The 24502-nt window shown below is 42.7% G+C and overlaps 1 protein-coding gene across 1 annotated transcript in view; it reads right to left on the bottom strand.

The window, feature by feature from the left end:
* The window catches only part of SORCS3 (sortilin related VPS10 domain containing receptor 3), a 572838-nt gene that overhangs the window by 83719 nt on the left and 464617 nt on the right, over positions 1-24502 (bottom strand). Inside the window, exons 9-12 of the mRNA XM_045876297.2 lie at positions 18942-19121; positions 9959-10105; positions 8323-8425; positions 2553-2629 (exon numbers count right to left, since the gene is read on the bottom strand). Of these exons, the coding sequence (XP_045732253.1) occupies positions 2553-2629; positions 8323-8425; positions 9959-10105; positions 18942-19121 (507 nt within the window). The remainder of the gene's footprint in view (positions 1-2552; positions 2630-8322; positions 8426-9958; positions 10106-18941; positions 19122-24502) is intronic.

The raw sequence follows: 24502 nt of genomic DNA, 5'->3' as shown, positions 1-24502 counted from the left end.
AACTGGATGAAGGCCTAAGTTGGGCCCTTGCAGATCTTTACTCTGAATGTGCATTGGAACACAGTGCTTCCAAGGATCCAGAGTTATTCATTCTTTGATTCATCCCTTTGTCCATTACCTATTCATCTGTCCACTCATTCATTCATGCATTCAGTGATCCATTCATCCATCTACCCATACGCATTTCCTAAGCACCTATTATGATGCCAGGCTCTGAGCTATGAGAATGTCAGATGTAATCCCACATGTATCAGTGCTTTTATTATATATAACTATCGTATCTCCAACCTGAAACAGGAAAAAACATTTCTGCAGCTGAAAACCAACCTCCTACTTTAGATCTTCTAGAAGAAAGTGGAATTGGACAATTCCTGTAGCTCTTAACCACTACTGGTTGTTCTGACAGCCTAGATGGAGAGGTTGGGATGGTGGATTAAGTGAACCATAGTAGAAAAGGTCAGGGGGTATAAACATATTTAAAAGGGAGGGAATAGGAGGAATGGGGTCTCCTGTATATATGCCCCAGGGAACACCATAGAGAAAAAGTAAATGGATTCTCAGGCTTAACCTCTCAATTGGTTTCCTTTCTCACATTTGCCTTTTAAGGAAATAAAAATGTCCACACTAATGGTAGTCTCAATGCAAAAAGGACCTCAGGGTGACTCATTTCTGTATCAGATAGAAATGGACTCTGAGCCTATCATGCCAGTGTTTTCTCTGCAGAGCTCAAAGGTGGGCTCTGTGCTAAGCCACATAATGGAGAGGCTGAAATGAAGTCTAAGGATGAGGGGTACAAGATTCTTGGCATGGGGGAGAGAGAGACACCATTATCTTTTCACTTTCTTCTCTATCACTCTGGCCACTGCTAACAATTGCCCTGTCCAACACTGGAGTGGAAACTGGAATCCTTAGCTATTTGGAAAAAGAAAGAGAAAACCAAAGTAGTAACAACACAAGGAAGGAATGTTGCAGTGGCCACCCAGCCAGGTGAGCTATTTCTTGAGTTGGAGGGACAATGGTTTGTTGCTAGGAGTTTCTGTCCCAGAAGAGTTGAAGTTCTAGTTTCCATCCTCATTTGACACTTAAAAGAGATTATCTTTTATTCTGAAGATATGTTCTGAATTATGTATCTGCTTCTCATCTACCTAATTATGGCCTTGTGGGTAGGAACCTTATTCTTTGTTGTATGCCTTATAGTACTTAATTAAAATAGCTGGTTGCATCTGGTGGGTTCTTGGTAAATTTTTCTTTTGATAGTGGTAGTGGTGACCGTGGTGGCAATGGGGGTGGTGATGGTGATGCTGGTGATGGTGATGACAGCTTCATATAGGGATCCAAGTTGGAACTTGTCCAACTAGATTGCAGATGGTGGCTGCACCTACATCAAGACGTTCAGTGTTCCTCCTTCATCTTCCTCAGGTGAAAACCTTTCACCTTTAAGACTTAGTAAAATGTCAACTCTTCTTGTGAAATCTTTCCCAGTTTCTCCCAGTAGAAGCAATTCCTCCCTTTGCCCTGCAGGCTAAAAATGCTACTAAAATACAATCAGGGGCACCTGGGTGGCTCAGTTAAGCATCTGACTCTTGATTCCGTCTCAGGTCACCATCTCAGGGTCGTGAGATCAAGCCCCATGTAAGATTCTCTTACAATTCTTAAGATTCTCTCCCTCTCCCTCTGCCCCTGCCCACTACTCATGGGTGCTTTCTCTCTCTCTTAAAAAAAAATCACTCTAAACTACAGTTAGTTATTTATGAAGCTGTTTTCTCTACTTAATTTTGAACTCCTTGAGGAAAAGGACTCCAAAATATTCAACTGCCTCCTCAGGTTTGTACTTGACACCTAGCTGACATTGTATCCATCTGTGTTGTTCAATACAGTGGCCACATGAGACGATTTAAATTGATTAAAATAAAATAAAAAATTCAGTTCCTCTGTCACACTAGCCACATTTCAAGTATTCAATAGCCACATGGGATGGCACAGACAGAGAACATTTCCATCTTTGCAGAAAGTTCTATTGGACAGTGTGCTACAAATGTTTGTAAAATTGAATTAATTTTTCATGTAGTGATGTATCTATTAATCTGCTTCATACTTACTTAAGGCTGGGCCTACATAATACTTAACCCACCAGAGACTTCCACAGCTTTGTGCTTTTAGTATTCTAACCTGCTCATCTTGTAGATAAAGAAACAGATCCAGCAAGGTAAAGAGACCTATCTGCCCAGATCCCATGGCACATTAATGATAAGAACAATTTCATCAGTTGTATCCCCAGAAACCAGCAGAGTACTTAGCATCCAGTGGCCGTCCCATACTTACTGCTGAATGAAAGAATGGAAAAAATGGGAAAATTCTGGTTCTTCCTATTCCTTACCCAATGCTTCCATTTTACCCCACTGCTCATCTGTCAGCCAAAATGGACCAAACTGAACAGTTGCTTCCACGTTTTTTTTTGCAACCACTCATACTGAGCCTGAGAATCTATAGGAAAAAGAGAGGGCAGAAATGGCCCTAAATGCCTCTTCCCTGTCCCCGATTTTCCCAGTTACCTGTCTCCATGTGTTGCCCCCATCAGAAGAGATGAACACACCAATATCAGTATATGAGAGCTCCGGGCCAATGTTGCCTGAAACATAAGCAGATCGTTTGTAATTGTTTGCAGATTTGGGACTGGGGGGGAAGGCAGCAGAGAGTAAAGGTTTTCCAAGTTATGTTTAAAGTTGACGTGGAGTGCCTGGTTGGCTCAGTCAGAAGAGCATGCGACTCTTGATCTCGGGGTCATGAGTTTGAGCCCCCCATTGGGGGCAGAGATTACTAAAAACAATGATTAATTAACTTTTAAAAATTCCTTTAAAAATAAATAAAAATAAAGTTGATGTGTGTAGTACTTTCTTGGTATCATATCAAAAACCCAGCAAGAAGAAAAAAACAATACGGGAACCAAAGTAAATAATATGACAGGAATGCATCTTTAAATGGTAAGAATCAAAGACTCGATATTAATGAGCTTGGATCTCTTGAAGTATTCATGCTGTTACCAACAGTCTCCTAAAATTGATCATGATAGGTGCTCCTGAAGGTGGCAAAGAGTGGAACAGTAGACATTCGTGCAGAAGCTGGGCCTAAGGACAACTTCCTCCTCATGTATAATTGTAGCCTAAGGAAAACCTGTGTGTGTGTGTGTGTGTGTGTGTCCATGTGTATACATGTGAGTGTGCATCCAACTTAAACATGTCCACTTGTCCCTTGAATGCCAAGCAGCTGAATGACCCAATATTATAGACTACGTAACCAAGTTTACAGGGTGCCCAGAATAAAATGACCGTACTCAGCAGATCATGGCCATCAAGTAGGGCAGGAAAAGAAGGCATCTGGTTTGTGCCACTCTTAACTGCCTCTATCCCATCACCCCTTCATTCTTTCTTTCCCATTCTTTTTCTTCCCCTTGCACATCATCACCTTGTGGTTATGTTCATTAAAAAAGGCAGTGATCAAGATTTTCTATTCTACCTATGTTGCCCAAGGATCCCCAATGGGTACCCCCCACCTCAGAGCCCAGAAGAGTGCCCCAAATGTAGTAGTTAATTGCTCAATAAATAATTGTGGAATGGATGAATGAGTCAACAAATGATTAAGTCATGTTCCGATGTTGATGTGCATCTGGGGAGGTATCAAGAACCAGGAAAGTACCCTAAAGATGTAAGAATTTATCATTTTGGCTGATATTTTTTTCTTTAAAAATAGCAAGAAGGGAATGTTAGCTCCCACACATCTGTAGCCTAAATAAGAGCACAATAAAAATGCAATAATGAAAATGTTAATTGAGCTCCTGACATTTAATGCTTCAAAATGAGAAATTAAAGCCAGGATACAGCTTGTCAAGCTCCCATCAGCACCAGGGCATACACAGCTAGCCAACTTGTTTTGACACTCAGGCTTCCAAAAATAACCCTGGGACTCACAGCTCAGGCAGTAGGTGCGAGAGGGGTAGGGAGAGGCACAGTGAGCAGCTCTGTGGAGATCTTTCTGGAATCTGGAATTCAACTCTCCAGATAGGGTTTTTGGAAGACACAGATGAAGAAAGAAAAGAGGGATGGGACAGAGAATGTCAACTCCAATCATTTGGTGATGGTTGCCTGCTAAGAAGGATTCTGAAGCCAGATTTGGTTTCAAAAGAACAGAGCATGGTAATCAATCAGTCATGTCTACCAAGGTGGTCGAGAGCGAGAGACGGAGGCAGGTGCAGAGTCACCCTTGACCTGGAATCTGCTGTCCCCGTCATGGCTTCTTAGGGTCTCTCTCATCATCTCATACCCTCTGTAGGAGCTGGTTCTGTCAACTATCTAAGCCCCTCTTTCAAAGTTCCACCAGACTGATTTTAGAGGTGTTGTGGTGATGAGAATCCAAGGCTCATAAGCGAAGTCTGTTTTTGGAAATATCTTAGGTCAACTGAAAGGAGTCCTGAAAGAAATGCTGCTGACAGCAGGAACCAGAAAGTTCATTCCCAGAGGAAGGGACGGGAAAAGCTGTATCCAGGACAGTTGGATCTAAGAACATGGGCAGTTCCTAAGTGGCCCCATGGGGAATCTCTGATAGGAATAATTTGGTTCTGGTGTCAGAAAAGGAAGACTTGAAGAAAATGCCTCACTGGCAAAGTGAAACCAGGAGGCTCCCCAAAGTGGTCTCTGGTCAGGTTGGAAGAAGATGTAGCTATTCCCTACTGATGTTCCCCACTGAAGTGGTGCAATGGGAGAGAGGAAGGAGAGACACACAGAGGAACACAGAGTTTCTCTCACCAATGGCTTAGCTGGTAAATCCTGAAGGTTCCACTGCCCTTTTTGGCAGCTTTAAACAACTTGTAAAAACTCCCATTTCCTCCCAGGGCTACCTTTCTTTACTTCTTAAACACTTGTGCAAAAAAAAGAAAGAAAAAAAAAAAAGACATAAAGAGAGGGAGAGAATTCTGTAGTCCTCTGGAGTAAGAGATGCTTCTCTCACCAGCCCAGATGCCCATTCAGAGGATTAAGGGCTCAGTGAAAAAGGAAGCAGACAGTGCACAATGCACTGCAGGGAGGAACGTGCCTCCATGGAGCTTCAGTTTCTAGGAAGCCTGGTACGGAGCCGGGGGGTAGCATGCAGCCAGCACGTGAGGGGGCTCAGGACTAGTTCTGGCTGGACAGAAGAGAACTAGAGCCAGAGTGCGTGTCGGTGTGGGCCTGAGACCTCTTCCTCTTCCTCCTGCATCACCTCATCTGTAAACTGAGGAGAAGACGCATCACCTTTTCCGCATCACAGAGCTGCCGTGCAGTTGAAGCACGAGAATGCTTTGCACACCGTGAGGCACCGTGAAGACCGGGGGTCTTGACGCGTAGGCTTGAAAGCACAGTGGTAAGAATATTTAGGACCCTGGCGTACCTGCTGGCTACGGGCAATTGTCAAACTCTCCAGACTGGAATGCCATCTGCCTTCTGAGACGGCTTCCACTGGAGTTAGAGATGGCTCCTGGCCTCCACACAGCTCCCCTGAGCCCACACCTCAGAGCGAAGGGGAAGAGGCGGTGAGCAGCGGGAGCAGACGGGAGGGAGCCCAGGGTCACAGACACCCAGAGGCAGGTGAAATGACAGGATGTGCAAAAGAGCCCTGGAGAGACAGGCTCCATGCCAGCCACTGAAGACATCCATGGCTGACTTCGTAATTATTTTCCTGACAGCCAACAACCTCCCAGGGATAGCAGACAAGCACAGTAAGGAGAAGCTGGGCATGAGGAGGCATGTGTCCATGACCCAGGGCTGGCTTTCTGTCGGGATCTGTTCAGCTGTGTTACATCCCTCCCAACGTCCCAGGGCCATTTGTATGGCAAGGAGCCATACAAAGTTATAAATGTTACAAAGGGGAGAGGAAAAGAGCATTAGTAAATTCTGATATTCAGTTGACCCTTGAACAACATGAATTTGAACTGTGCAGGTCCACTTGTGATTTTTTTTTTTTTTCCAGTAAACACAGTATAGCACTGTAAATGTATTTTCTCTTCCTCATGATTTTCTTAATAACATTTTCTTTCCTCTAGCCTACTTGATTGTAAGAATACAGAATACAGTACATATAACATATAAAATACATGTTAATCGACTATTTATATTATTGGTAAGGCTTCTGGTCAACAGTAGGTTATTAGTAGTAGAGTTTCAGGGACTCACATGTTATATGTGGATTTTCGACTATGTGGGGATCGGTACCCTTAAGCCCCATGTTGTTCAAGGGTCAAGTGTCTACGGACAAAACCCTTTCAAAAACAAATCTTTGGGGCGCCTGGGTGGCTCAGTTGGTTAAGTGTCTGACTTTGGCTCAGGTCATGATCCCGGGGTCCTGGGATCGAGCCCCACGTCGGGCTTCCTGTTCAGTGGGGAGTCTGATTCTCCCTCTCCCTCTGCCCCTCCTCCTTGCTCTTGCTCTCTCTCTCTAATAAATAAATAAAATAAAATAAAAACCATCTTTAATGTGTCCATGTTTGTTAATTTATAAAGGCTTAACATGCGACTAATTTAGCGGCACACAATGGTCACAGGCAAAATCTACAACTAATCCCACCTCACTATGCTCTGAGCACCCTGCTGGATCTTGTGGACATACTCTTCTAGCCCTAATTTTTACAAACTCCCACAAGGTAGGAAAAAAAGAAACCTGTTTTATAAATGAAAACAAAGCCCAGTGGTTGAAGAACTAAGCCAAATTCACAAGGCTAGTGTCAGAGCTCAGCTCAGAAAGCAGGACACCAGCATTCCTGAGTATATTCATTCAGTCATCGTAGGCCTAGTGTATGCATATGATTTATGGATTCTGTTGAAGGAGATGCACAAATCACAGTCTTCTGATACAAGACCAGGGTTAAATTTCTGTAATATTACTGATGATAAGAGCTAATGTGTATTGAGCATTCAGTATGTCCCAGGCACTGTCCGAGCACCTTAAATCTAGTTCTTCATTTAATCCTTCAATTCTGTTATGTCAATACTGTCAACCCCACTTTGCCAATAAAAATACTGAAGTTCAGAGTGGTTAAGTCACATAGGACAATGCCTGGCTATGTAGTTGGCATACTAAATAATATTAACTTTTATTATTGATTACTGTTTTCTTTTCTTTCTTTCTTTTCTTTTTTTTTTTTTGATTACTGTTTTCCATGTTGCTTCTATTCCAAGCCAGGGTGTCCAGCAGGCCTGGAGGAGAGGCAGAGAGTGCTGCAGTCCCTGAGTTGGGAGGTCTAACCCACAAGGCTTAGGGAGTGTGGGGATCACTCCCCAAGCCAGAACAGCAACAGAGCCTCGTCGCTCGCTAACCTGGACTGAAGCCTGTCCTGAAGCCAGTGGTGTTCCATACAGGGATTCAATCCCTACGGGGTTGAGAGAAATGGCCTGGAATGCTCGAGAACTACTCTCGCTGCAAATCTGATCCACGTGGTCAGTCACCGATGGTGTTTCAAAGTTCCTGCAGCTGGGGGCATGGAGAAGGAAGTCGTGTCTAGGAGAGCAGTGACCAGGAGCCAGAGGTTCAGGTTGATGAGACAAGACAAAATGTGCCATCTCAGGAAGTCACTGTGAATTTATCTGCTTTCATTAGAGAAAAGCCTAACACCAGAACTCTAACTTCGGAGATTAGAAGCCTGCCTTGCTTTATGGCATCAATGTATTCCTGAAAGGTACATGTAAATCAAACGCATGCTAATCAGAGCACATTCCCCAGAGACTTTCATTTTCATTTCAGAGTTGCTTTATCTTCATTTCTGATTGATGATCAGTGGACAGTGGTTCCAACAATGCAACCTTAGGGGTTTTTTTGCCCTTTCCCCCAGACTCTCGGCCAAGTGGTTAATCATGTGTAAACAAACCTTTACATGCACCAGAGACCTCCTGATTAAAAACAGCTCTGGGGTGAAAGCCTTTGCAAAGAATTCTCTGTGTAAAGAGAAAATTGCCCCAACTTATATTTGGTGAGCTGGGAAGTTCATATATCAAAGGTGTCTTAAAGTGAGAATTCCCTATGACAAACAAGCTTTCTGATCAGTCAGTTTACTTTGAGAGGAACTCTGGCCTCTTGCTAAGCACAGGGAACAGCTCTGTGACTGTGTGGGATGCGCAGTAACCTAGAAGTTACAAGTGTCTGGAGCTCTTTTCCTGGGTCATGAGACTGGTTCCATAACCCTGCCTATTTTCTGGGGGGAGTGCCCATCACTTTCATCCAAATGCTCAAATGAGTCCAAAAAGGTGATAAATATTCCAGAAGCTGTCAGGGACGAAGAAGCACAGGGAATGTCTTTCTTACCTGTAGCCACCACGAGTCCCGGGGCTGTCTCTTTGCTAGAAATTCTTCCTGAGGAATACGGATTTTCAGAGATCTGCAAGTGCAGGTGTAAGGAGCAGAAGGGCTAAAATGGAGAAGAAAACAGCTTCATTCCGGCAAACTTCTGACACATACCCCTGCCCCACCAGAGATAAGGCTTCCAGAAACAGTCGCACCCTAAGATTTGGGCAGGAGACATTTCTGCCTGAGGCAGCTAGTATGTTCATATCAGAAGGTGCCCCCATCACAACTGCAGGCCTCCCCTCCCTTCCTCATCCATGTCCCATCCATCAAAGTCCAGTCCACGGTCAGCCTTAGGAAGCCTCCCCGACCATTCCCTCCCACAGAATGATCCTGACCTCCCCCTGTTTCTGATCTTGACCATCACATCCTGCTTTTTAGAGCTGGAGGCAGCCACCGGGAGGGATGCAGAGGGGAAGCTAAGTGAAGCAGTCTCCAGGCCCTCTACCCTCTTCTTCAACCAGATTGTTTCTGTTTCTCCTTCACATTATTTGATTCCTGTTTATAATGTTACTTCAGTTTTACCTAAAATGTTTGAAGACACTGTCTAAAACTAATGGAAAGTTATTTACTCATTTGTCCTTTTTTAGGTGTTCTGAAAAAGGATGAGGGATTTATAGATAGGTATCCTATATAATAAATAAAAACAAGAGAATGATGAAATTGGGGAAAGGAGAAAATTAGGTTAGGAAAATAAGATAAAGCCATGGGTAAGGCTTAGGAAAAAAGAAAACTCACACTATGACCAGCTCCTAGGTGGGTGCGCATTTGACTCTGATCTGCCTGGAACCCCAGCTGAAAAGAGGGGGTTAGACTGAAATCTACAAAAAAAAAAGGAAAGTCCCTGTCCGCCCCCATATCCTCAGTTATTATTAACATAATGTCTACAATGTGGAAAGTTGGTAATAAACCTTTTTAACAATGGCAAAAGGCAACTTTTTGCTGAGAGAAACATAACCATTTCCGAGGCCTTGGAAGAGTTGCTCACACAGGTCCTTCCTAAGACACCACAGAGGGTCCATGAATTTCACTGTTAATGATCTGCCTTCCCTCCCCACCTAGAGCTGACACATCTGAGGGCAGAGAAAACTTCTTATGCATCATGTCCTCCAGAGTGCCTACCCCAATATTCCATACACCTGGCACACCCTGGGAATGCTGACAGAGTAACCACTGTCCCATGTGGACACACCAGCCTGACCTCTCCTGGGCTGGCAAGGCAACTTTTGCTTACCTTGATATCTATCAAGCACTTATCAAACTGAATCATATCAGTAGCAGTTAGCAGGTGTGTTTCTACTCCTGAGCCCTGTCTGGGACCCTGGAATGCAGGCACTGTCTCTTAAACATGTCTTTATCTTACTAAGAGTTGGAGTACATAATGTATTCTCAGTACAAGCCCGTGAGTTTCAACTGAGCTTTCCATCCAAGTGGTATGGCAGTCTGAGCCCGGAGATCATCGCCCTGGGGGTTGTGGGAAATGCCTGCCCGGCACCAGCCAAGTTCCTAAGACCCCTTACTGGAAGAAAGCCCCTGATGGGACATCCCCAGGTGACCAGCTTGCCCTGTGGACTTCATGTGAGATGGGGTGACTGACCAGCAAGCAGTGTACTGGACTTCCACGCAGGTCCACATCTGGGGCTTGAAGTAGGCGCCAGTCTCTGCCCTTGTTGTAAGTGATGTATGTCTTCACCTGGTCATCCACTTTCTTGTTTGCCAAGAATATCCCTTTGATACCTGCTACCTAGGAAAAAGGGCAAGAGATGGAGAACCATGTTGGGCCAAATGCTGATAATCTTGGAGAAGCCCTGGGAGAAGCCCCAGCACCTCCCACAGGGTGTTGGGGGTATAAAAGAAGAGAAGAGGAGGAACATAGTGAGAAATGCCATATACCATGTGGTCTTTGGGAGAACTTTAAGTTCATCTCTTCACCCTCTACCACCTGCCCCTGACCCAGATATCCCACTGCCCTTTTACCCATGTGCTTTTCCCACTTTACGTGTTTCTGCATTCTGTTCATAGGATCTTATCCTTGATTAACAATTAACATTCCCTCTGAGGTGGCAGTGGTTGATAACAACCAAAGGGGTTACCCCTTCTGTGGAACATGTACTTTGGCTCAGGAGGAGCTTGTAGGCAGATTTTGAAAGCATTAAGGTATAGTCCTTAAGGCTGGAAGTTTAGCCTCCTGATTAGTAGTGAGGCAGATATTTTCAGGCAGACGACCCAGCTTGGTGACCTGGCATCCATCTTTGTGTGATCCTGCATAATTTCCATGTCACCTTTGGGTCTCAGCCAATGGTCACTTTGAAATAGACAAAATCAACTCTGCCCTTCCTCTTTTTCCTCAGCTGGCTAAGCATGGATACATGAGATAATGCAGAGCACTCTTGCCAGAGTTCCTGATCTACTGGAATTTGCATACCCTTGATATTAAGAAGGGAGAAGATCATCGCCACAAAACAAGAAACTAGAGAATTAAAAGAAATTTATGATTCAGAAATGTTCTAGAGTAAGTCAGATTCAACTCAAACTTTTATTCCTTCCATGTCTACATTTTGGGCAATAAGAACAGATATTCTGAATGACAACAGTATCTCAAAGAAAGATTCCCTAACTTCCTGTACAATCTCAGCATGTTCCAAAGCCAAAGGGCAAGTCAACTCATTTAAATGTATATAAACATGAGGTTGAATGATAGGTTTTCTGGAAAGAGATAGCTCAGAATTTTAAGTGTATTTATTCCCCATTCTTTGAGGATCATGGTTAACTGAGAGAATACCAGTGGGAAAGAATTTCATAGAAGTGAGCTCTTTTATTTTTTTAATGACATAATTTAGTAGGTGAAATAAGTTTGTTTTTGCTTTTTTTTTTTTTTAAAGTAACCGGACTGCCCTTGAAAAAGAATGCCAATGCAGATAAAAACAAACAAAAAATGGACAAAGAATGTCAAGAGGAGAACAGAATTTATCTGGGAAGGACACCACCAGGGGAATTTGACAAATGGCCAAAAAAGGAATGATTAAATTCCTAACCTGAACAGAGGGTGGGTACGGACAGAAGCCAAGGTGGGAGGAGGGACACTGGTGTCAGAGTTCTGTCCTTACCGGACAAACCCTCCCTGCCCTAGCTGCTTAAAGTCACTGCCATTTTGGGAAGACTGGCATCTTCTATGCTCATCTAGGGGCTCTGAGGCTCTCCTATCACCTCAGTCTTTAAAAACCAACAGCAAAAGTGTTTCTCTTAAACCTGACTACCAATTTATTCCTCACAGAGAATGGATAGAACCATCTGTCTGATGGAGGCCTTTTGGTATTTTCTTTAGCCATGGAGCTGGTACTTTTTCTGTTGGACCACCAGATAATGATTCTAGAGAACTCTCTCCTGTAAGCCAGCTGGTCCCCTCCAACATGTGCCCAGGGCCTTGGTGTCTACCTCCCTGGAGAAATTTACAAGTCCGACTTAGATTTCTGAGCCTGCTCCTGTGGAGCTCTTGTCACCCCCATCCACTGCCTCCTAGCTGAATGCATCACAGCATGAATTACTAGCCATTCAGTTGCCTCTTGGGTTCTTCTGGATGAGTGTCTTTGGAAAACGGAATGGTCACTACCACATTTTCTCACTGAGCACCCCACCACTCGAATGGGCATTTTTTGCATTCCCTACATATTCTGAGAGCAGAATCTGGAGAATGGGGTCTGAAAAGACACAGGAAGGAGAGATTTCCAGGGAAGCCATCTGCAGCTCTGAAGGACTTTCTCCTATAGTTGAATATGAGCTATCTCCCTCCAGTCTGAAAGAATCAGAACACTTCTGATTTTTATTTGGATTGCTCAAAACCCTTACATTAATCCTGAATTGCTTCTTGGCTCTAAATCGTGTATAAATAGCCTATAAGTTTAGAGGGCACTTTGCTTCTGTGTGCCCTAGGCCAACAGCTTTCAAACTTTTTGACTGCAACCCCAGTACAAAATGCATGTATGCTACAGCCTAGGACTCATACCCATGTACACATGCATGTGCGCACATGTAGGCACATGTATGTCTCTGACGCAAAAGTATCACGAAACACTACTGAGCCTCACTACATACGATATAAAGGAATGAGAGAATGAGACACCCAAGGAGGTACTTGGCATCTGATAAACTCTGACCATGTTTCCTCCCACTGTTGTTTAAAATCAGAAGCATGGCTTGCAGCTGCCGGTCCCAGAATTCAAAGAGAAGGGCACCAGCTTGGGATGATGTCCACAGAAGATGGCAGTACACGTACAAGCCTGTGTGGCCCACTTTCCTTCTGGGAATCAATTTGAGGTACGAAGGGGAACTGACAGCAGCCTCTTGGCAGAGCACTGAGTCCAGGTGCTATGGGCATCTGTTGCTCACCTCCCTGGGCCCTTAGGACAAGGAAACCAGGGCTCTGCTGAGAAAAGCAATTACCATGGTCTGCCTTGGGCTGTCCCTAGAGTGGGACTGGTGGTGAGGGACCGATGAAGGTAAGGCGGGGAAAGATGTGCCTGTGGAGTCTATAAGCAGCTGTCCATCTGGCCAAAGATGGGTCACTCAAGTTCATGATAAAGCAATGGTGGGGAGCAGGCACAAGGGACAGGGAAAGCAAGGGAACATCAATAAGATGGGCAAAGAAAGCAGAACACTTAAGATGACTCAGAGAGTCTCATTTTATCCATCCTAGTGAGTTCCACATAGTCATTAGGAAATTCAAATAAAACCCACACTAAGGTACTACTAGGCTCCTCTCACAGTGCCCCCCCCCACCCCCCACACACACCTGATCATGCCAAGTGTCAGTGAAGATGTGAAGCAACCAGAACTCTTACATCTCAGGTGGGGATGCAAAATGAGAATACCACTTTAGAAACAGGTTGGTGGCTTTTTATAATCATATTCTATCACATTCAACCCAGCAATCCTACTCCTAGGTATTCACCCATGAGAAAGAAAAACTTATGTTTACATGAATGTTTATAGAAGTTTTATTCATTACCACATAGAACTGGAAACAACTTTAATGTCTTTCAACTGGTGAATGAATAAACAAACTAGGGCACATCCACATAATGGAATACTACTCAGAAATTAAAAAAAAAAAAAAAAGGAACGTCTACTGATATTCAACAACATTGGTGATTCTCAAATGCATGATTCTAAGTAAAAGAGGCCAAACTCAAAAGACTATCTACTGTATAATTCCAATCACATGAAAATCCAGAAAAGGCAAAACAGGAGAGAGAAAGAAATCAGACTGGTCTGCCAGTGATTTGGGGTGGGAGAATGGTTGGCTACAAAAAGGCCATCAAGGAAATATTTTGGGGTGACAGTCCTCTATCTTGATTATGGTGGTAGTTACACAACCGCATACCCCTATCAAAACTCACAGAACTGCATACCAAAACGGGTAAATTTTACTATACATAAATTAGACCTCAATAAAAAAAATAATAAATGTGAAAAAAATGCATAGTGGGGAGAGCCTGGCCTTTTTATTCAAATATACATGGACTGGTTCAAACATAGCTCTACCATTTTACTATCTGTGTGATCTGAGCCAAGTTACTAAATTCTCTGCACCTCTGTACTCTCATAGGCACCAGGGGGAATGATACCTACCACAAAGAGATATAGCAATAGATAGATAGATAGATAAATCAATTAATTAATTAATTATATATATATATATATAATTTAGGGTTATGCAAACCAGTACTATGGCCACTAGCCACATATGGCTACTGAGCACTTGAAATGTGGCCAGTAGGACTAAGGAGCTGAAGTTTAACTGTATTTTATTTGAACCAAGTTGAACTTCAATTTAAAAACCAACACCCGGGCGCCTGGGTGGCTCAGTTGGTTAAGCAACTGCTTTCGGCTCAGGTCATGATCCTGGAGTCCCTGGATCGAGTCCCGCATCGGGCTCCCTGCTCGGCAGGGAGCCTGCTTCTCCCTCTGACCCTCCCCCCTCTCATGTGCTCTCTCTCTCTCTCATTCTCTGTCTCAAATAAATAAATAAAATCTTTAAAAACCAACACCCAATTCTGTTATTGGCAAACTTTTAAGTATGTTTGGAATAACTTGGGTATGTGAATCTACTTTTTCGACTGCACATTTTATGAAATGTAAATACTGATCAAGTATCTCTGGTGAAAATTTAGCATATGAATTGAGATATGGGGGAAGTGTAAAATACACTCAGAATTTTGGAGATTTAGTATGGAAAAATATAAAATATCTCATTAGTAATCTTTCAAATGGTGCACATACTAAAATGATAATATTTTAGGTATTTTGGTTAAATAAAATATATTATTATAATTAATTTCACCTGTTTCTTTTACTTTAAAAAATGTGGGTGGCAGAACATTTAGAAGTGCATCTGTAGCCGACATAATATATTCTTCAACAATACCGGTTTTAGAAATTACCTGGTATGCTGTTGTTATTATTATAATGAGGTATGAGTTGGATGTTTTACATCCAGGAAAATATTGAAGAAAATGCATCCAACCCGCAGCTCAGAGCAATGTTTCCATAATATAACTGAGGGTGTTGGAAAGAATATTTGTTTCTTGATTTATCAGTGGAAAGCAACTAAGAAGAAATGTAGTTTGGAGTTAGTGATGTGAAGAAACCACAACAAAGCTCTACGTGAAAAGAGTATCACAGAATAATGGTGAACACACATAATAGATTATATTCATTGTCATCATCAGACTTGTTTTGATGGAACAGGCTCTGACACCTTAAAAAAGAAATTGTTATTTGGCCTTTAAGAATTACTTTCTCACCTGATTATGTAATTACAGCCATGACAATATTGTACTTGGAAGCATGGATTAAAGGAAGAATGAGAAGAGACTCTCTACAGAGGGAGACTGCTCCAACAGACCAAGAAAAAAACAATGTCTCTGCTTTATTCAGTTTTAGGGAGTTCAGAGGGGGTGGATTCCCACCCACTGGCTTCCAAGGTCTTTTAGTGCCAAGACCTACAGGGTGAATTCTCAAGTAAGTTCTCATTTTCTTTGTCCCCTTCCCATGGTCAAGAAGAAGCCTGAGAGGAGTGCAAAATGCAAGATGGAGTGATACACTAGTAAATAGATGTAAGTGGCTATGCTCATCCCAAGCCAACTCACAGCTGTGTTACCTAAAGGCATCTCTGACATTTCAGACAAGGTTAAATAGGTGTAATATCCTAACACATCATAATATAAAGTTATACATTAACTTGGCATAGGAGACTGCATCATACATCCAAATATCATTTTTAGGTATGTAGATGTAGGGGAAAAACAGAGAGAAAAATTTGCCCATCAAATAAATGCCCAACTCTTCAATTCAGCTCTTTACTAGTATCTTTGCAATATTTATCCCCACTGTTCCCCAAAGTCACTCAACATTCCATGAAAATGGGCATCTACTCATCAGACTCTGGTTCTCATCTCATGCTGGAATTCCACCAGACATGCCTTTCTTCCAAGCTCCAGTAATTCATCCTTTAAGCCAACTCATCTCCAAGTCCCCCCAAATTCCTCAAGTTAGATTTAACCTTCCTCTTTAGTGATTCTACAACATGGAAAATCACAGCTTTAATACAAGTTAGTTTGTGATCACTAACTACCCTAATAGGGTCATGTATCTTTCCAGTAGATTGTGAGTCTCATGCACCACCTTCATCTCATCAAACAAAATATACTGTATGAAAGTGCATTAATTTAGTTGAATTGAATGTGAAAGCCTCCTAGTTTTCCCAGATGCATTACTCAAGGGCATTCAGAGTCCAGAAAAATTATAGTCTCTTTGCTAACTGGCCATATGGCACACAATCTCAGTTTCTATGAGAATCTCCAGTGAAGGAGGTTAAAAACTAATGACCCCTAGAGACCAATTAAATTCAGCTTTATCTCCAAATCACAGAATGCATCTCCAGGTACAAAACAGCAACACCCTCTAAAAGCCTTCAATATGGTCATGGTCTAGATAGTGTCCGGATACGATTTATTCTCTTGGTATTAAATGCCTTCTAGAATCTAAACTCCAACCACCTATCTGGCACTAATTCTTGTACCTGATGAGCATCTATTTGATGCAATTAGATTGGCTAGCTCATGGTCTTATAAATCTACACCATCCACCTAGTTATTGACTCATGCAGGTCTTAAAATATGGAATGTCTTCCACTTCTTCCTCTGCAGGGCAAAAAGATGATAATCAGATTGGTAACATTGCAAAAAAAGAACTGGGCATATACAGCTCATCCCCAGGTCCACTATTTTGGGGATTTGCCTGCAAAGATCACATTCTCTGTACCTCACTGCCGTGGTGTTCTAGGAAGAGGCTTCCACAAGAGAGCTTCTGATTTACTATTTGTGCATGTGACTAGATGGGTGCATCCAGGTCTGGCAGGCAGTATTAGCAAGCCCACTTGCTCCTACATAACTTTTAAAAGCAATAAAGCTGACATTTGATCTCCACTTGTCTCACCCTTTGTCTCTGTTTCAACTGACTACAGTCTGGGCAGGTAAAAAAAGGAACTTTGTTCACAGACTTCTTCAGAGCCCAACAAACTAGGTTGCAAGCTTCCAGAGGGTAAGAATCGGTATCTCTTCTGCCTTCCTCATGGACTTTAACACAAAGCAGGATCCCAATGAACCCGGATAAAATTAAATGAGAACAAACTCAACACAACTGGTTTTAGAGAAGTTGCCTGGCCTTGTATGTCTTGCTTCTGTATACATGGAATGACACCATGCATTTTCCCCCCAAAAGACCAAAAATGCATGACTGACTTCAGCAAGACCAAAAAATACATATATCTAGGCATATTCTTCATTTTGATCCATGCTCCACTTCAGATCAGAGTGTCTCACTATTCACAATGACCAAGGTGCTCTTTATTACAAAAAGAACAGCACAGTACCAAACTCACCTGCCTTATCGATAGGGTCAGAGACACAGGGATTTCTCAATTGGAAGGTCATCTGCAGCAATGTCTACCCTGTCCTACTGAGGTCTGACCACAGGAGTATGAATAATCGTCCCATCTCTATAGCCTCACTTATGCGAACAGGAACCTGGTTCCAATGGCCTCAGTCCTAGGAATATTTCATCTAAACCTTCCCACCAGAGATGACTTACTGCCCAATAACAAAGGGTATTTTTGCCTCCAGGTATGATTAGAGGCATGTAAAGGTAAGCTTCCCAAAGCCCTTTACACACCTTAGTCATCTTTTCCAATTTTTGTAATTCTAAGAAAAAATCTGGGCCATTTCTCAAACGGGGAACTTGTTGTTAAGGGAATCAGCACTCGTCAACAATGTCCTAGAAAATCACGGTATTTCTACTGATTCTGTTTTACACCCAGTGCCATTCACTTCTCTCTCTCTCTCTTTTTTAGTGTACTTCTATTCACCCCCAGATCTTCGTGCAGTCCTCTTACCTAATAAAATAACTAGAATCTTTTACCACTCTCAGTAACTTCGATACCAGCGTAGGGATGCTAGAACTTTGCCAAGCACTGCTCAGAAGACACCACAATAAACCAGGAGCCCCTACACTGATCTCTCTATTCTGAAAGCCGCTCCCATGCCTCAAAGATGAAAACTCGTAAGGGAGCAGCTCACCCACACCATCTTAAGCTACTGCTCATGACAGACAACTCCTCCCTCCATGAATGAATGACCTCCACTAGCATAGCAGGTGTAGGTTTGACCACCAGTCACTAGTGAATGCTGGATAATGAAATACACCCCTTTACTCAAATCAATCCATCATACCAACAAGGTGAGCACTGTGGCCAGGACCATCAAAGGTCATACGCGGCCATTAGAGACATAAAAAGTGACCCAGGCTTAAGGTCACTGAAACAACTCATTTTTCTCTAGTTCCTCTGTGGAGTCACTTGGTTTCCTAGATAAATTGATTCTTTAACTGGTGATCACATTTAAAAACAAAATCTCAATATAACTGAAAACTCAGTAAGGTGATCATATTAAATAACAACTCAAAGTAAGTCAAGGTCAGTTCTTCACCATACTCCGATGTTGGCATCTGGTGGCATTTTAGGGAAACCCTTATCCCCAGCACTGATATTCACTTTTCTTTTCCTGTAAAACTTGTTCATAAGATGTTATTTTCCAAATAATTTAAGATATACTAATAGATACGTGCCTCCACTCAGAGTCCGTAGAGTTGAAAAAGGGACTTAAGCGAGCCCACGTAGGTCAAATACTTGGGCATCTGGCTCATAATCGTGCTCATCCACAAAAGAACATTCACTTCAGCCACCATCTATTCAAGTTTGCTGAGTCAACCACCACTCTAGATGCTTTACTTATGTTCTCTCTCATTCTCACAACCATCTCATTAGGCAAATATTTTATCCCTGTTTCACAGGTGAGGAGATGGAGGCACAGGGAAGCTAAGTTCCTTGCCCGAAGTCACACAATTGCAAGGATACAGCTGCCATCTGAACCCAGGACTGGCTGACTGCAATGCTCGTGTTTATCCCATTAAAACTCCTCCAAAAGAGAGGCAGACCCAGGTGCAGGATCATCTTGGCTACATACCTCATACAATTCAATAATAATGTTTCCCATTAGACCTCGGCTACTCTTAATGTTCTCCATGGCCAGGGTGAAGTAGATGCCACGCATGTCTGAGATGTAGAGGTTGTACGTGTCGTTCTGGTTCCATTCTTGGACGGCTGCGAACACTTGGTTCTCATCGGTACTGATGATGTGCATGTCCTGGAAGAAGACAGAACACCTGTAAGGCAGCAGATCTCCATATCCCTCTGCCCATGGGGACCCAGAGTAATTACCATGACTTATGAATGGTGGAGAAAAAGCCTGAGTTACAGGCGATGTTAAACAATTCTGTGTCGGACCAAGGCTATAAATTAAGAGCTTCGTGATTTCTGTTCCTTGCTAAATGACAGTAAGATGGGTGTAAGGGGCTTTGGTGGGTATCATTTTCCATGGCTTCAAGGGATTCATCCACTTTCATTTTTTATTTTTATATCTGAAAGTTAGTGTTAGCGCGGACGGAGACAGACAGCCTTGCCAGAGGAAACTCACACACGCAAAGACAGGGCTTATCCCTTCTTTAGATCTTCATTTACATTTCCAAACTTTTTAGTGTAGTGGTTGTGAAACTTCTCTTCAGGATCTTCAGAGTCATAGGGATTTCGAGAAGGGTGGCAGGGAGGCAGAGCCAGTGGGCGGGGCTCTGGGCTTCCAGCTCTCTTTCAACCAGAGCGGCACCCCTTGAATCTGTTTTATCCTGGAGTTCTGCGTGATATTTGGGGAGTAAAAAGTGAGGGAGGTTCTGCCGCTAATAAAATAATATTTGAAAATCACTGATAATAGCAGAAAGGATACTCAACCTGGAATTTAGTGTTCTGGGTCCTAGTAGGAACTCTGCTAGAAGTTAGCTATATGATGCAGGATGTATCTGTGTCCCTGAGCTTCAATTTTCTCACCAAAATACTGAAGAGGTTGGGCTACTGCTAAAAATAGCTAACATCTGAGCACTATTCTAAGTCATCTAAATGTATTATTTCAGTAAAAATCCAAATAATTCTACAACAGAGGTAGTAGTATTCCCATTTTACTGAGGAATAAACTAAGGTACGCAGAGGTTTGCCAACTTGCTTCATATTACATAACCAGTTAGTGGCAGAACCAAGTGTTGAACCTCTGTTGTAGGGCTCTAACCTAATTGTGAGCTTCTAACCATTTGGACATAGAGCCTCCGGATCAGAAGTTGCAATCCTATGACCCATGTGATGAATGTGAATCACAAATGTTTGGTCTGACCACAGCCTCTACTGAATACCTGATGGTGTAGTCTTTTAGGTGAAGTCAGCACTCAGGAAGACTCAGCCTTAAGTACCCAAATGTTCTTATAACCTGCCTCTTACATATTCATGTTAACTTCCTGGTCCCTGAAGTCACTTTAGTTTGTATACTTGGACTAGAACATTTCTAAAATCAAATCTAATCAGTTCACAATTCAAAAGAGTTTATAAAAGCCAGTTTTCGTATGTGGCTAGGCGCTGTACAAAGATGATCACAAACTCAAGTCCTTCCCTAAGGAATTCATGCTGTCAGGAGGAAATGTTGACACAGATAAACACTGGACATAATGGACGCAGTTAAAAAATTCATAACTACACAGGTATATATGGCAAAGAGTAATGGCATCCTGAGAAGGCAGGAGAGGACCCTGGTCACCGTGGTGGCAAGCATTCATAGTAGGGGCATGGGCAATTGGAGCTGACAGTGAGTAAATCACCAGGCTGGGTCTAGCTTTTACCTTGTTTGACCAACCTTTCCCAGAAATGATTTCAGCAATAAAAGGAGGTAGCAATGTTTATAATATCACAACTGTGGAGTGCTACTCCAAGACATTTTTCAAAAGGAGCAAGCTCATTCAAGTTGGGCAACGAAGAGGTGGGAAAAGTGAGAAGCGATCTGGATCTTTTTATTGGAGAATTTGTCAGATCTCAGCGTCTGGCCTTGAACTCCCTAGGTCACCTTGACAGACCTCACTAGCTCATTCGTGCTTACACACCTTTTAGAATTGCAGGATCCCCCACTGAGCTGCTTGAAAACGGAAATAAGGCTTCCTCTTAAAAACCCTGTGATGAAATTGTGTTGTGTTGGTGTGGAATGAAAGCCCGAGAACCCAGCAGGAGGGGAAACAGCAGCTGCAGGAAATACAGATTAAATTCATTTACCCTGTTAAAAATGCAGTAGAAATGCTGGGCTTTTCCCAGATGTTTTGGTTATAAAAATGAATGAGCTAAGTTATTTTAGACTAAACTACTGTAAAAGAAGTGGAAACAACAACTTAAAACACGGGGGCATGGTCGGGATGAAAGGTAGCCAGCTTAGCCGTGAGTGTGGGGTGTATCGCCTGGCATGCAGGCACTGTAGGCTCTGGGGGACAGGGTGCTCTGTAGCAGCCAGGACTCCGCGAAGTCGGCTTGAAAAGTTCTTAATTTCCCTAAGTCACTTAGCTAATAAATGGTATTACTAATATTTAAACCCAAGACTATCTGAATCAAGAAGCTAAACTCCATTATCAGTGGGAGTATAACTCTATATGCATCAAAATGACCTGGAGATCTTAAGAGCACACAGACTCCCATGTCCCACTGCCTGAGGTTCTGAGTCAGTGTGTCTGGTTGTGAAGGCTTAAATCCTACCATCTGAACCAGCCTTCCAGACAAGTCAGGTGCATGCAGTCTGGGTCATCACTCTTTGAAAAAGCTCTGAACTACGTGTCCTCTCTCCAAATAGATCTTCTAGTTGAATAGGGATCAACACATAATAACCAGAATACTAAATGTTCAAGAAGAAATAAAAGCATTTTCAGTAACATTGATCAAATAGGGATCTGAATGATAATTAAGTGTATTTCTTGAATCCTGTGATCTCAATCTAACCCCAAAGCATGTGCCACCTCCTTCCAAAAAAAAAAAAAAAATCAAAGACATTCTTCCTACTCCTGAGAACATTCAGGGTGAGATCTGACTGGTGATGAAGAGAGACACCAAAGTGGGGGAAAAGCAGTAAGTAAATTCTGATTGGGACTTTACTAAACTGGAACTTGGACAGCATCAGACATAACCACATTCATGTTTTTATTTGGAGAACAATTATAAATAACACTCCCCCTATGCCCTCCCATTAATCTGGAGGAATCATAGTTGCCTTTCGCAAACCTAAACATGAGACTTCGTAGGTAAACAATGGTGAAAACACTTCCCCGTGATTGAAACATTTTCGTGTAATCTGGGCTGAATGTAACTGTATTCATTATAAAAACACATATGCTATTCAGCATCAGCCATGCACCAGACGTTATAACAGAAATGCAGAGAGGACCAAGATGTAGAACCTGACCTCAAGCAGATGCCCAGTGGTGGTGGGAATGTCATACACTCTTGGCCTTCTCTGAAGCTGATTAAGGTCCCCGGTACAGGTACTGATAGGAATACAAAGGCTTATAGATGGGGGTGGGGGGGACAATCCATGGAAATGTGTGGAACCTGAGTGGCTTGAAAGCAGTTTTTCCCTGAGGAAGGTGAGGACAGACAGTGGCCACACTTACGGGGCTCTGCATGGCACACCTAAGTTTTACCCAGAAGGAAATACAAAACTAGCACAAGATTTTAAGCAGGAAAAAGGGAGAATTAGAACTGACCAGTGCAGAGATTTGGTTGGGGAAGACCAGCTTCATTGTGTGATCACATTTGTCACAGAGGCAGTGTGAAAGGTGGATTTTGGTGGGGCAGGAGGAAGGTTTACGAGGTGGCTGTAACAATCTCAGGGAGGGCCTAAACTAATGAAGCAGGTCTTCCATGAGAACCCTATGAAATGGACTGGTGAGATATCAGGGAGGCAGAACCCATAGGGGATAAAGGAAAAGGGCATATCTTTAATATGTCAGATATCTGACTTACAAAATCCTCTGCTTCTTATTAGTGTGCTCATACAATCATAATCAAATACTCATAATTAAATATGTGTGTAATTATTTATTCTATGCCAGTCTTTCTCATTAGAGCCCGTAAGCTCCCAGAGGGCAGACACTGTGTCTTTCTTATGTATCACTTCATTTCTAGCACTTACTAAGTATCGATAGCACATGGTAGCTATCCAATAAAAGTTTCTGTATGAATGAATAGATGGAATAAGTAAACATAGGAGAAGGATGGAATTTTAGGGATATAATATAAGGTAGAGAGGCTGAGCTCAGTTCTAGAGGGTTTTTTTTATTTTTTTTTTTAAAGATTTATTTATTTGAAAGAGAGAGAATGAGAGAGAGCACATGAGAGGGGGGAGGGTCAGAGGGAGAAGCAGACTCCCTGCTGAGCAAGGAGCCTGATGCAGGACTCGATCCCAGGACTCCAGGATCATGACCTGAGCCGAAGGCAGTCGCTTAACCAACTGAGCCACCCAGGCGCCCCTCAGTTATAGAGTTTTAAAATGGGATCTTTCAGGGGAGGTACTTCAAAAAGCAGTCCAGGGTTCAGTGAGTATGGGATGGGACTATGGATATAGACATCACCAATATGAAGAGAAGGGATAAGGTTACCAGGAACCATGCAGAATGCCAGGAGAACTTAGGATCATCAACATTTAAGGGTGGCAGGAGAAGGAGATCCAGAAAAGTGAATCAGGATAAAATACTCCACAGGGAAGAGTATCAGGTATGGATTCTTTTCCAACAGTGTCAAAAGCTCCAGAAAGGTTTAAAAAAAAAAAAACAAGATAAAGTTGTAGAAATGTCTATTGGATTTGGCATGGAGGTGCTCCCTGGTAACAATGGTTAGAGGATTTTTGGTGGAATAGTGGAGAGAGGGGTGTGGGAAAGCAGAAGGCAGCTGACAGTGGGTTGAAGAGAGGATAGGAAGCGACAAAAGAAATTAGAATTACAGATAACATTTTAAGAGTGTGACTGCGACACAGCAAAGAAGGATAAATCAGTATTTGGGGAAATGTAAAAATTAAGGAAAACTGTCCTAAGGAAATTAAGGAAAAGGTTAATATCACTGTCATTATCATTATAATAAATTTTCTCAAGCATATTTCCCTCTCCTCCCTTTTATTATTCAAAGTGGGATTAAACATTCTACTTTCAACTAAAAGCAAACCCAGACTTAGGTAGGGAGAGCCTTTATTTGCAAGACTATTGCAATAGGGAGAACACTCTGGCTATCATATCTGCAAGCCCCTCAGAGTGAAGGCACGAAAGAATTATTTTTATGTAGAGAAAGTAAAACAAGGCTAGAGAGAACTGGGTGTGGGGAGCAGGGTGAGCAGGTGGCGCAAGAGGGGGCCATTGAACAGGAAACCGTCCTCCTTACAGTCAGGTGACTTTCAGGAGTATGGTTAACAGGGGTTGTTCTGAGTTCTAGTGCCTGCTTGAGCGCCCAGGAGTGGGTCAAAATTCAGGCGCTAGGCAGGGAAGGTGAAAAGCCAGACTAAGTCTGGTCAAGTCAAATTAGCCAGCATTTTGTCCAGATTGTCCCCCAGTGGGGACAAAGAGTTCAGTTAACCATTTATAAATAAAGAGTGAGGATTTGGTCCCGTCAAAGGTAAATAGGCAGGTTTCT

This window comes from Mirounga angustirostris, unplaced genomic scaffold, assembly GCF_029215605.1.
Source record: "Mirounga angustirostris isolate CCGP_5_RB_7025 unplaced genomic scaffold, mMirAng1.0.hap1 SCAF_6, whole genome shotgun sequence".
NCBI classification, from domain to species: Eukaryota; Metazoa; Chordata; class Mammalia; order Carnivora; family Phocidae; genus Mirounga; species Mirounga angustirostris.
The sequence above is the reverse complement of the archived record's forward strand: the minus strand, read 5'-3'. Positions and strand labels throughout refer to the sequence as shown.